The following is a 13,749-nucleotide window of genomic DNA, read 5'->3' as shown; positions in this document are numbered from 1 at the left end:
TTGAATCCATAATTTGATGACTTGATAACATGCATGTTACCCTCTTTAGAGATTTGTGTGTAATTTAGGATTAAAATTCTATTTGTTTTGATATTTCTCTGTATGATACATAAAAAAATCTGATTTTAAAATATCCAAAAACACGTGAACATGGCTTAAAAAATATAAAAGCCAAAGGCCTTAAAAGAGCACTGACCTAAATTCTCCTCATTATGGAAATGGAATTCAACCATTAGTCCAGATGATGGCAGTATCATTCCTTCATTCCTTCACAGTCAGAACCCAATAAAAAGAACTGACTTCAGTTCCTCTTTTAAAAACTTCTAAAAACAGAAAACATGAATGAACCTTTTAAACTCGGGTCAAGACTGAGAGGAAATTAAAACCGACGCTGATTAAAATAGATCAGAAACCTACACTTATCCAGGAAGCTCATTACAAGCCTCTGATCTGCAGTACAAACCCTCCATTCAGACCTATGTTCCTGCAGAAAAGGTCAGAATACGGCTTCTATATTTACAGTTCTGCTCTATAACTGACCCCAACTCCGCTCAGTTTCTGCTGACCCAAAAAGGAAGCTTCCTGCTTTGATTAATGAGTGAAGATGAGCTTTGCAGATCTGCAGATTTGCATTATCTGCATGCTGATCTGATTCATTATGCAACCACAAGCTTAGTTTTTTGTTCCCATGGGGAAAAAAAAGCTCAGGGTGGTCCCCTTTACATCCCACTGATTGGTGTCTACATTAATCACCAGGCAACAATAGGGCTGGAAGCCACCCCAGCAACATTGGTCGCTGGTAACCCATGGATACAAGACTGGTGTTTAAGGTCACAGCCCAGGATTCCAGGGCATGCTTGTTTGGCATCAGCAGCTGGAGCCTGAGAGAGCAGAGTTGGCCTTGCTTTCTCTGGCATCAACAGATGTCTGTTGGCTGATGCTTGGGCGCAGTTTGAAGAAAGGAGGCTTGCTCTTCCTTACCCAAATAAAAGTCTGGAAAATGACAAGTGATTGGGGGAATCCTAGAGAGTAAAGTGGGTGGATAAATCAGCTCAGCTAAATTGGGCAGTAAATAAATTCAATACACACTTTGCACACAAAGCACAACGGCGGCAGACAACTTCCCTTGATTTTAGTTTTATTCTCCTCCTGATATCTCCGGATATTCTCCCAGCTATCTGGAGGTGACTTCGTATTTCCTACACTGAGGAATTGGTTCAGTAGCTCCTCCATTTCCACTCGCTGTTGTGTTTTTAACACAGATCTCTGTGGAAACGGCCAAGCGCCCAAAGTGTAAATACGGTGCGCTGCAATGCACAAATTTTATTAAAACACGAGGAAACTAAACTTAGAGATGTGGATCTGGACGGGACTAAAATTACTGGAGGACCTTACTGGAGTTTTAGCTCATAGAAACAGTAGATAATTCAGCCTGTAATTTTCTCAGACATCATCTACACGTACATGATTGCTCTGGATGGGAATAAAATCACAGAGGATAAAAGAGGACCCCAGAACCCCCTGAGAAACTAGTGCTTGTGAGTGCTTCGATCTTGCCTTTACTGAGAAGCGAGATAAAACTCCAACTGCTGGTGTGATGATCTGGGGAGCCATAGTGTACAATATAATGCAATATATGCAGGATATTCTGCAGCCAGATGTGCATCACCTCTTATGGTAGTTCTTCCACATGGCATTTTTCAGCAGGATAATGCTCGCCCACACAAATCAAGAGTTTCCCAGAATAGTCAAAGTAGACAGGCCAAGGTAGTGTTGCAATCTAGTGAACACCAGATTAAGTCACAGCCCAATACATGACCCAATGTTGGATTCAAACACAGAAAATCAGACATCATATGTAACATTGCATATTTTTATTCATTTATTTATTTATTTATTCCAGTCCATTTTAATTATCAAATGTACATCATTTCTAAAAGGCTATATTTCACATTAAGGCACCCTGGGCTAATACAAAATGCGAGTAACGCCCCACCCCCAGCCCCGCCCCCACCCGTCCAGCATCCAAAACATTAACAAAATACTCACTTTATCAAAACCAATGAGCACGAACATGAACATAAAGGCCAGTCACATGACAAAATACCATTCAAATTGGCCAGTAAGTGCTGAAAAGTGTGGAGATTTCAGATTTTCAGGCTGAAATCCAGCCTGGAGTGTCTGGGTTATCAGTTTTTAAAGTTTAATCTGCTAAAGGAAACGATAGAATGATATTGTACAAAACATTTACATACAGTGGACTGCAGTTTAGTGTGTTTTTTTTTGTATTTGTTCATGTAAATAATGAAAAAAACCAGGCCACAAATTCCCTGTTGGTTTTGCCATTCTCTTAAACGCTCAGCTACGACATGCTGCCGCTGCTGCTGCTGCTTGAATCTCAGTTTAGACGCCGATAGCAGAAGTTCTGAAGTGTTTCAATGGATAAAGGTCAGCATGTCATTGGCTTTTCTTCTTGCTACTGTGGGAGCCTGATTTGTTTTACGAGCATGTAAACATCACAGTAGTCCGATATATGCAGCAGTTTAGAAAAAAAAAAAATACAATAAAACAACAACAGCAATGGAAATATCACTATAGTGTGCATTACAACTGGATGAAAACACATTATTCAAATAAACAGAGTAGCAAAAGTAGCATCAGTAGTAGTAAAGGATATTTTTAAAAGACAGACATCTTTAACCTTCCCGCCTAAAAGCTACACTTTCTCAATAGATTTTGCGTCCATTAAGCTCCTCAAACTAGTCATATATGGTATATTATAGGGGAAAATTACAAATATATAAAGTAATATACGCAATTTAAACACAACAGCCAATCCCGCGTATAAAAATACAATCAAGTGCAAAATTTGTCTTCATCCTCAATATTGGGCTTAACTAAATATTAGCATGATTTATTTGGCTGTTTAGAATGATTCAGTCTCTCAGATTTATGGGACAGTGACGTGGAAGGGCGAGCCTGGGATATGATCTTCCCCCCACTTCACAGCTAGCAGGTAGCTGCCCCGCTCCTTCAGGACGTAGCTGACGTTATACTGCAGGCTGCCCATGTGCTTCACCATGATCTCCTCACAAGGAGTCTGAGGTCCGTGGACTCCTACCAGGAGCATGTTCTTCCCTAAAGCAGAGAAAGAGAGACAAATACAAATACATGGGTTTTTACATAAACCAAAAAAACAAACGGAAAAAAAAAATATTGAGAAATTACTTCAATTAATTAATTCAAATGATCAAATAAACTGACATATCAAGCCTTAAGCAGCATGATTGTTAATATGTCCATCAGTTTCATATTTGTTTGATATTCAGAAAACAGCATATCCATCCATACATCTCTTTTTTGCTATTTATAGGTTTATGTTTGAGTAAAATGAACATTGCTCTTTTATTCTATAAACTACAGACAACAGAAAATGAGAAATGGCTGAAATAACAAAAAAAAAACATGCAGATCTTTCAGACCTCAAATAATACAAAGAAAACAAGTTCATATTGATAAAGTTTAAAGAGTTCAGAAAAATCTATATTTGGTGGAATAACCCTGTTTTTTAATCACAGTTTCACTGTATGCATCTTGGCATCATATTCTCCTCCACCAGTCTTACACACTGCTTTTGAATAACTTTGTCTTTACTCCTGGTGCAGAAATTTAAGCAGTTCAGTTTGGTGGTTTGATGGTTTGTGATCATCCATCTTCCTCTTGATTATATTCCAGAGGTTTTTATTTCGTACAATCAAAGGAACTCAATTTGTAAGTGGTCTCTTATTTTTTCAGGGGCGTATAGTCCCCGCTAGACACCCCAATACTCCCCACTACAGATCCCTCTAAACCCAAAGCTCTGCTCTCCCTTAACTGTCTGGTGTGTTTGCACTCCCAGAGAGTGGATGTGGTTTGTATCCAAAAGAAAGCCATCAGCCCTCATTTTGTGAGACAGTGATTAAAATAAACGGAATGCCTGTAAAGATCTCTCCATTTTGCTTGTTTCGATTACAATCCTACAGTATCCACTGTAGCTTATGCCATCTAATTTTTTTTCTTGCTCAGCTGTAGCTAAAGGATGGAAACAGGACTTATTTGCAAAATATTTAGACAGAAACCTGTCTGCAGAAACATTTAAAACATTGCTATGGACTTATGTACGGGTGTTCTGACCGTGAGTGGGACAGAACGGACTCATGAAAAATTGACCTCCAACTGAACAAGAAAAATCTGAGCTTTTTGGCTTTTCGGTCCCAACAGCACAAAAAGGCTTTCCTGATCAATTATTCATTCAGCACACATGCACAGAAGAGCTTCACCCTGACGACAGACATGGATAAAGCTCTTACCTGCTTTGCTGCAGTCCACAGAGAAGCTGGCCCTCTGGCCCACGTAGGCTTTGCTGAGGCCGGAGCCTCGGCTGCTCACTTTGCTGGCGTCGGATGCAGCTCGGAGGGAGCTGTAGGAGTTTGCGCTGCTCGGCCTGATCACAGGATCCACCGTCAGGGTGGACGACTCGCTGGCGTTGGTCACGTTCACAAGCCGTGGTCCTGCAGAGAGCAGAAAAGGTGGTGTTTAACACATTACATAAACAAGAGGATGAGAAAAGACTGTTTCCATTTATCCACTTAGATAAAGATTAGCACCTATAGCATCTTAACAGCATCTGTGGTTAGGCCCATCACAATAATAATGTCCCAGAAAAAAAATAATTGTAATGAACAATATTATGATCATTGTGAGACCATTTTATGTCACTGATATAATAAAACATAATATTATAGAGAGAGAGAGAGAGGGAGAGAGTGAGGGAAAGGGAGAGAGAGAAAGAGCACATCATTTTAAACTGGGTGGGTGTGATGCGGTCTACTTTCAGGCTATGTTCAGTCAGAGAGAGAGCGAGAGAGAGAGAGCGCAAGAGTGAGGGAAAGGGGGAGAGAGAGAGTGAGAGAGACAGAGCAAGGGAAACGGGGAGAGAGAGAGAGCGAGCAAGAGTGAGGGAAAGGGGGAGAGAGAGAGAGAGAGAGAGAGAGACAGAGCAAGGGAAACGGGGAGAGAGAGAGAGAGCGCAAGAGTGAGGGAAAGGGGGAGAGAGAGAGAGACAGAGCAAGGGAAACGGGGAGAGACAGAGAGCGCGCAAGAGTGAGGGAAAGGGGGAGAGAGAGAGAGAGAGAGAGAGAGAGAGACAGAGCAAGGGAAACGGGGAGAGAGAGAGAGAGCGCAAGAGTGAGGGAAAGGGGGAGAGAGAGAGAGAGAGAGAGAGAGACAGAGCAAGGGAAACGGGGAGAGACAGAGAGCGCGCAAGAGTGAGGGAAAGGAGGAGAGAGAGAGAGACAGAGCAAGGGAAACGGGGGGGAGAGAGAGAGCAAGAGTGAGGGAAAGGGAGAGAGAGAGAGCAAGAGTGAGGGAAAGGGAGAGAGAGAGAGAGAGAGAGAGAGAGCACGAGAGCAAGGGAAAGGGGGAGAGAGAGAGTGAGAGAGCGAGAGCAAGGGAAAGGGGGAGAGAGGGGGAAGGAGAGAGAGAGAGAGAAAGAGAGAGAGAGCTCAGTCTTGGAATGCTCTCAATTTCAACCAGTCTCTTTATTATTATTGAATCATTAACACTGAGCCTAACTGAGGCGAGTGAGATCCTGCAGTTCTCTAAATGTTTTTTGGGTTCTTTTCTGACCTCTTGGATGAGTTGTTCATGCCCTTTTAGAGTAATTTCAATAGGCAGGTCACTCCTGGGAAGGTTCGCCAATATTCTATGTTTTCTCCATTTGTGAATAATAGCTCTTACTGTGGTTCTCTGGAGTCCCACAGCTTCAGAAATTACTTTGTAAGCTTTATAAACTAATAGACGTCAATGATTTTCTTCAAACTGGGGCATAATGTGTTGTTTGTGAGATCTTTTATCTGCTTTATGTTGTCAGACAGGTTCTATTTAAGTGATTTCTTAATTCTACAGGTCTTGCAGCAATCAAGTCTAGTTGAGGGTAGAATGTGGTTATGTGTATTAATTACTTAGTTTATATTTGTCTGATATAAAAATTTGATTGGTAATCTAAAAAATGTAAGTATGACAAAAAAGCAAAAAGCTAATTTTTCACAGCACTGTATGTTTAAGGGCTTGTAAACACAATGGACAATACTGAGGTCAGGTAAAGTTATTGAGCTCATGTCAATATATTGTTCTAGAATTCGATACTTAAATTATTCTACCCATAATCCTCTACAGTTAAAGATCACCCAACTCCTGCTTACCCATGACTTTGGCTCTGAAAGGGCTTCCATTGATGTGATTGGGTCCCCCGTATTTGATGCTGATTAGGTAGTTTCCAGGGGCCATTGGTGTGTATTGAACTTTGAAGCCTTCTGAGCACTCCTGACACTCCATCTTCACCTTCGAGGGCCCTTCAATGGTCACAGCCAGAGATCCTGGTCCTGCTTTCGTAGTGTTAATGATGAAATCAGCCTGGTTGCCTGCATAAAGTATACAAAGACTATGAGACTGTGTTTTCCCTGCGCTTTATTTTATATACAATGCCAAATTAATAGTGCAAGAAAAACTTGCTGTGGATTATAAAGATAAAAGGTCAGCAGAAACAATAAATGAATAAACATTTAGACTTACTAGTGCATTACTTTATTTCAGTAATTCAGTTAAAAATGTGAAACTTCTACATTATATAGATTTATTACACACAGAGTGATATATTTTAAGTGTTTATTTCTCTTATTGTTGATTATTATGCCATTACTGCAGCCAATAAAAACCCAAAAATCAGTGTCTCAGAAAATTTGAATATTATATAAGTCTAATTGGTACTTTTGGCAGTGTGGGCAGTGTGCCAAGTCCTGCTGGAAAATGAAATCCATATCTCCATAAAAGTTGTCAGTAGCAGAGGGAAGCTGTAAGATATGAAGTGCTGTAAGATTTTCTGGGAAAACAAAACTGCACTGACTTTAGACTTGATAATAAATCACAGTGGATCAACACCAGCAGATGACAGACATGACTCTCCAAACCTTCACTGATTGGTGGAAACTTCACACTAGACCTCGAGCAGTTTGGACTGTGTGTCTCTCCACTCTTCCTCCAGACTCTGCTCCCTTAATTTACAAATTAAATGCAAAATTTACTGATTATCAGTGATGATTTGGAGAGCACTGTGCCTTCAAATACAGATTAGTTGGTTGTCTTCACCAAGACAAATGCAAGACTTATCACTTTGTCACTGAAGATGACCCACAGCCATTTTATCAGTACATGACCACCGACCAAGGGTCATTAATGACTTTTTTTTTTTATTCCTTCTGGGTGCTATTTTTTATTTTCACCACAGTGTGTCATCATTTTAACCATCATTAAGCTGCACAAAGAGAAAACAGTCATTATTCTCTCCTCCAGCGCTTAACAGCAGAAACACTGCAGCCAAATCAAACCCTGAAGCAGCAGACTGATGCTCCTCACAGCAGGAGGCTGTTCCTGTGACCACAATTAAATTAGGCCGATTTAGAAAGACATACGTTTGCGTTGGATGGGTTCCATGACTAACAGCTTAGGTAATCCAAGATCCTTCTGTTTAAACCATCTCTCTGAAACAATGAGCCGCGTTCACACGCTCCACTGACTGAGAGAAGCACAAGAGTCTCACAAAAAAAGCTGTTACTGTGCTGAGAAACATCATCTGACTGACTAAAGCTGCTATGTGCATAAACAGCTTTTTTATCTGTAGAAAAGCTGTGGGCATTTACTTTATATGGTGGACCACATTTTGCAGTAATAAATAAAATAAAAAACCCTAGTTAAAGAACGTTTATTTTGAATTTTCCATATTTTTGAGGAACAATGAACTTCAGTAAACTACACGGATGGAATGACAAACGCATAACGATTCGAAATAAAAGCTATAAAATGGCAAATACAAGTTTGCATTGAGAGATACTTGTAACTGTTGTATCTACTGTTGTTTTAAAAACAAAACAAAAAACAGTTAAATATTCCGGATCAGTTGATTCAAACCCCTCGGTTTGATTTGTTTTCACACAGGCACAAACCAAAACGCACCAAAGTGCACTCTTATAATTGGTCAGAGCTGTTTGGAAAGGAGCTAGAAAGCAGAGGTCTGCACTCCCGCGGGAGTTCTGCAGTACTCGTCAGAATATGAATTATTGGCGGGAGCGAGAGTTTAACCAATCCAAGCGATGCGGGAGCAGAAACACAGTAACATGTGGTCCCGTTCACGGAAATTGATAAATAGTTAAGAAAAATTTAATAAAAATCACGCTATGATTCCCGTGCAAGCAACAAAAAAAAAAAACAATATGAATTAGAACATTACTCAAATAGAGCTCTACCTCTTCATAACTTTACAAATGATGCTCTCAAACACATTAAGAGGCAAGAAATTCAAGTAATTAACTCTTGATGAGTTCAGCACAGCTGTTAACTGAAAGCCTGAATTCTAGCTGACTTTACCTGACAATCTACAATGCAAAATAGTACAAAAAATGAATTCAAGAAGTGTCCAAACTTTTGACTGGTACTGTACGTTTAAAATAGCAGAAACATGCCCATTACTGAAGCTGATTTCCTATTGTAGTAAATATTGCCACTCATGTCATTTCATGATTTTTTATGCTTATTATTATGCAAATGTGGAAAATAGTAGCAATTTTTGTTTAATGAGTTTAAGGTCCAATTCTTTTGACTGAAACTGTCCAAAAACTAATGTAACAGTCTGATTTTAACAGAAAGAGTCACATGAAAGAGCCTCAATTTTTCCAAAATTCCACTTTTTCCAGACCTTTGTGAGGATCAGGCTATGATGTATCGAGCTTTGTCTTCAGTTCCAGCTTATTCCCTTTATTTATTTGGGAGGAAACTGGGCCAAAACTTAAACCACTGTTTACCAAATACACTTTTATCATCATGCTAACGGTCTAAAACTCAGGCCATGTGTTTGAGCAGGTTTCCCTTCAACTGTGTACAAAAACACAGAGCCGTACTTTATCATTCCAATTAGAAAATAAACTTCCTTTATAGCAGGAATTAAAACAAAACCATCTGATCAAAAACTCCACATACAGCATCCGACAGCTGGAACCGAGGGGTGGGGTGGGGAGGGGGGGCTTAAAACACTCATCTGTACAAAGAATAATGCTGTTACCTGTGGTTCCTCTCTCCAGACCCGAGCCGTAAGCGGTGACCAATCCGGCGTCTCCCCCCTGACCAGGTTCTCCCACTCTCACCTCGAACGGACTGCCAGGAATGTGCGTGCCGTTAAACTTCACGTCGATGGTGTGGATGCCGTTCTCTCGGGGGATAAAGCGAATAGCATATTTGTCTGGAGAACCAAAACAAAAAAGCAGTCAGCTTGTGTTATATATAAACAGACTATTTAAACAGTTATTTAAATTACCGAACCCACTTGTTAGGACTCCCCCTATCACTAGTGATGCCCCAACACACCAGAAGGGTGAAGACTAACACATGCTTCCTCTGATACATGTGAAGTCAGCCACCGCTTCTTTTCGAGCTGCTGCTGATGCTGCAGCACTGCCGAGCAGCATCACAACGCTAACGCTCGGAGGAAAGTACAGCGACTCGGTTCCGATACATCAGCTCACAGATGCCCTGTGCTGCGGACATCACCCTAGGAGTGATTACCCTCTGAGCGCCGGCAGCTTGATGGTAAAGCTGCATGAGTGGGATTCGAACCTGCGACCTCCCGCTTATAGTGGCAGCGCTTTAGACCACTGGACCACTCGGCGCCTATAAAGAACACTATTGATCTAAAATATCCAGTGGGCCTTTATGATCAATTACAAAGAATAACACAGAGAGAAACTAATACTACCAGATATTCAACATAAAATTACTTCAAACCACCAAGAGCTAAAACCAATTACATGTGTAAAACAGTGATTTACAGAGCCATTAAAGAGTGGAACTGGTAGCAGCATACAACTACTGCCACAGTTTCCCCACCAAGGATGTACCAGAACCACACAATTACTAGTCCATCTGAAAAGAATTAGAATGTCATTAAAAAAAAAGCTACTTTATTTCAGTAATTCAGCACTGCTATTGAGCGTTCTATTGAGTTTCACCTCTTTTATACTCTTTTATACTATTTTACAATCTTTTGTTTCACCCGACTCATTGTAGATATGGCCAAGCCATTCCTTTGGGTAGCACTTAATGATCATGAGCTGCATAACTGCTATGCCATGACTTCTGGCATGTGAGTGTATAGTAGCAAGCAGTAAGCAACAGTACTAGAGATAGTTAAGATAATTATATACAGTATTAAACTGCTCATCAGACTTGAACTACTCCTCTGGGAAAAAAAAGAGAGATCACTCATTTATTTACATTTATTTTTCATCATCAAATTTAGCTATTTATAGGTTTATGTTTGAGTAAAATTAAAACAATTTTAATTCTATAAACTACGGACAACATTTCTCCCAAATTCCAAATAAAATATTGTAATGTAGAGCATTTATTTACAGAAAATGAGAAATGGCTGAAATAACAAAAAAAGATGCAGAGCTTTCAGACCTCAAATAATGCAAAGAAAACACAAAGTTCATATTCATAAAGTTTTAAGAGTTCAGAAATAATCAATATTTGATGGAATAATAACCCCTGGGTGGTTTTTAATCACAGTTTTTTTTCAAGCATCTTGGCATCATGTTCTCCTCCTCCACCAGTCTTACACACTGCTTTTGGATAACTTTATGCTGCTTTACTCCTGGGGCAAAAATTAAAGCAGTTCAGTTTGGTGGTTTGATGGCTTGTGATCATCCATCTTCCTCTTGATTGTATTCCAGAGATTTTAAATTTGGTAAAATCAAAGAAACTCAATTTTTAAGTGGTCTCTTATTTTTTGGGGGCCTCACCTTGTTCCAGTTCTGACACCACACACTCCTCCAGAGCTCCAGAAGGACTGTGCACTTTAGCATCGATGGCGCCCTGAGCACCATTCAGTCGCACGGCAAACGAGGTGGGCTGGTTCACCTTGAGACCTGACTCCTGAAGCAGCAAGCAGTGCAGATTAAATCATACCTCTCCAATACAAATACTGCAACCAATTAAAGATCATCCAGTGCATTCTGATATATAGTTAATGTAATACAAAAACTTTGCATCTGCATTTATGGCATTTTTTGGCGTTTTTTGTAATTCTCTCAAAATTTCATCATGAATGAATGAAGTAGAAATGCTCCAAAATTACTTATAATAATATTAATAAACTATAGAATAAAAACTGACTTCCATTGAAAGCCAAGTAGGTTGTTTTCCTGTTGTCCCTTTCCTGTAAAGCTGACATTATAGAGATACAAGGTTTTTGCATGACAGTCATGATTTTTATAGATTAGCCATAATATTAAATCACCACCACTTTTGTTGTACAGTCTCAGTAAATTGTAGCCCATTTGTTTCCCTCTATACTTTATTAATTATCCTCCTTTCACCCTGATGTTCTTCAATACCCAGAACCCCACAGGATAGAAAAAAAAACACCACAGAGCAGATATTACTATTTGGGTGGTGGGTCATTATTTTTTAGCACCGCGTTTAAAAACTCCAGCAGCACTGCTGTATCTGATCCACTTACTCATACCAGTGCAACACACACTAACACCACATACACCACCACCATGCCAGTACGGTCACTGCTCTATGGTGTTATGGTGTTCCTGTGGGGTCCTGACCATAGAAGAACATACAACGATGTTAAAGGAGGATAATAAAGAAAGCAGGGAAACAGAACTACGCAGTGTGTATCATATTTTTTGAACTATACGACTATAAAAGTGCTGCACTGCAAAAAATCCATTGGCAAAAACTAGACAAAATACATGCAAATTAAGACAAATATATGTATATTAAGCAACAAAATCTGTCAATGGGGTAAGCAAAATTTTCTTAGTAAAGATTCCTTACAAAAAGCAATGGCAAAGTCTCAAAATGAGTGAAGAAACACCTAAATCAAGCAAAAAAAAAAAAAAAAAAAAATCACTGTCTTTGGACACAAGAATCAGAATAACTTGATTGCTGCTTGATTGTGCTTATTTTGAGTTCAAATGACTTAAAATAAGGTACAAATTCTAAGTAAGAATGATTTAGATAATTATTCCTAAAATAAGCAAAATAATCTAACACTTACACAATGCTTAGTAAGACAAAAAGTCTTATCAGAGAAGAAAATAGATAGATTTATTGCCTTAAATTTAGAAAATTTCACTTGCTAAGATTTAGTTTTTTGCAGTGTGGATGTTAATGCTTCTGTTTATTTACAGTAAGTTTAGATTTACAATATATTTTGTCTAAGGGTGAGTCTTCAGTGAAGTTTCTCCAGCACTATAGTTTGGTGCAGCAGCATTAGCATTAGCCGCTAACCATAAGTGGAACCCAAAGTGTTCCAGTAACACAAGGTGCTATCAGCTAGCGGTTCGTCCTGCGTAGCTTGTTTTAACCGGTAAAAACACAGTACAGTTCAATATATTCGCTGTGGTTAGCAGCTAATGCTAATGCTGCTGCACCCAGCCTTAGTGCTGGAGAAACTTCACTGAAAACTCACTCTTATAATGCTGTACTTAAGGGGAGTGGCTTTACTGCTCTTTATAAACCTGACTGGTAGAATTCATACATAAGGTGCACTTGATTATAAGGTGCACTGTAGATTTTTGGGAAACTAAAAGATTTTAAGTGCACCTTATAGTCCAAAAAATATGGTTAATTAAACAACAAACTGACCTTTATGCTCAGTGGAGCGAATATGATTGAAAGTAAGTGTAGAAACAAAAAGGCAGTGTTAACATTATGGCTATTAATTGAACAAGCAACAATAAAAACATGTCAAACACACTCTTTTCATCAAATTAAAATAACATTTTCACCATTTCTTTTTTACCTGGACTCAAAATGGACCAACTAAAGTAAAGAGAGAGATCACCACATTAACACAAGGTGTTTCTACAGAAAGCAGATGAACTACATCTACGGTTTACTACTGAACTACACAAGGAAACTTTAAAAAAAAAAAAAAAATGCAAATAATGAAGACAGGAAGTCAGGAAAAAAGTTTCTACAGGTTCTACAGACGTGTCTCTCTCTCTCCTTGCTTTAGTCGCCACTCTTGAGTCTGAGTTGTGTTCCTGTTAAAAGCCTTTAAATGAAACACAAGAGAAACACCACAAATTCCACACAAGATCACTGACGTCCAGCAGCTAATCAAAGTAGGGTGCCTTCCTATTAGGGGTGGGCGATATAGGTCTAAAATAATATCACAATATTTTTTTAACAATATTTTCACGATAACGATACTCTTTGTGATTTAACAAAAGTCTGAATAAAAAAAAATATTTTAAGAATACACTACTGTAATAATTATAAAATGAAAATTATTTTAAGAAGATGCGACTGCACCACAATTAAATTAGAATTTGATTTTTAGAATTTTACCAGATTTGTAACAAAAGTCAATAATCCAGAATTGCATGATACTACTAATAATACACTCCAAATATCTCCATATATCCAGGATTAAAGTAAAATTAATGATAATGGACAGATATAATCTCTAGTCTCTAGTAGATATAAAAATGGAAAAATGAGAAGTGTGAATTTTCTTTTTGCTAAAAACAGTAAAAACGTGATGTGATAATTAGGAGTGGGTGATATTATGGTGCCATATTAAAAAATGTTAGCGATATCTTCGTGTTTCCCTTCTAATGGAGAAGCTGGAGAGGAGAA

The 13,749-nt window shown here is 38.9% G+C and overlaps 1 protein-coding gene across 3 annotated transcripts in view; it reads right to left on the bottom strand.

Moving 5' to 3' along the window:
* Positions 1-1,859: 1,859 nt before the first annotated feature.
* The window catches only part of LOC103028460 (filamin-B), a 126,954-nt gene continuing 115,064 nt past the window's right edge, over positions 1,860-13,749 (bottom strand). For 2 of the 3 annotated variants that reach the window (XM_022682248.2, XM_022682247.2), the window contains 5 exons: positions 10,890-11,022; positions 9,152-9,328; positions 6,243-6,461; positions 4,350-4,550; positions 1,860-3,138 (listed from right to left, as the gene is read on the bottom strand). In XM_022682248.2, the coding sequence (XP_022537969.2) occupies positions 2,951-3,138; positions 4,350-4,550; positions 6,243-6,461; positions 9,152-9,328; positions 10,890-11,022 (918 nt within the window). In that variant the 3' untranslated portion in view covers positions 1,860-2,950. Of the gene's footprint in view, positions 3,139-4,349; positions 4,551-6,242; positions 6,482-9,151; positions 9,329-10,889; positions 11,023-13,749 lie in introns of those variants that run through there. The other variant, XM_022682249.2, reaches the window with a different exon arrangement.

Source organism: Astyanax mexicanus, chromosome 24 (genome assembly GCF_023375975.1).
Source record: "Astyanax mexicanus isolate ESR-SI-001 chromosome 24, AstMex3_surface, whole genome shotgun sequence".
NCBI lineage: Eukaryota > Metazoa > Chordata > Actinopteri > Characiformes > Acestrorhamphidae > Astyanax > Astyanax mexicanus.
This window is presented reverse-complemented; position numbering and strand designations above follow the sequence as displayed.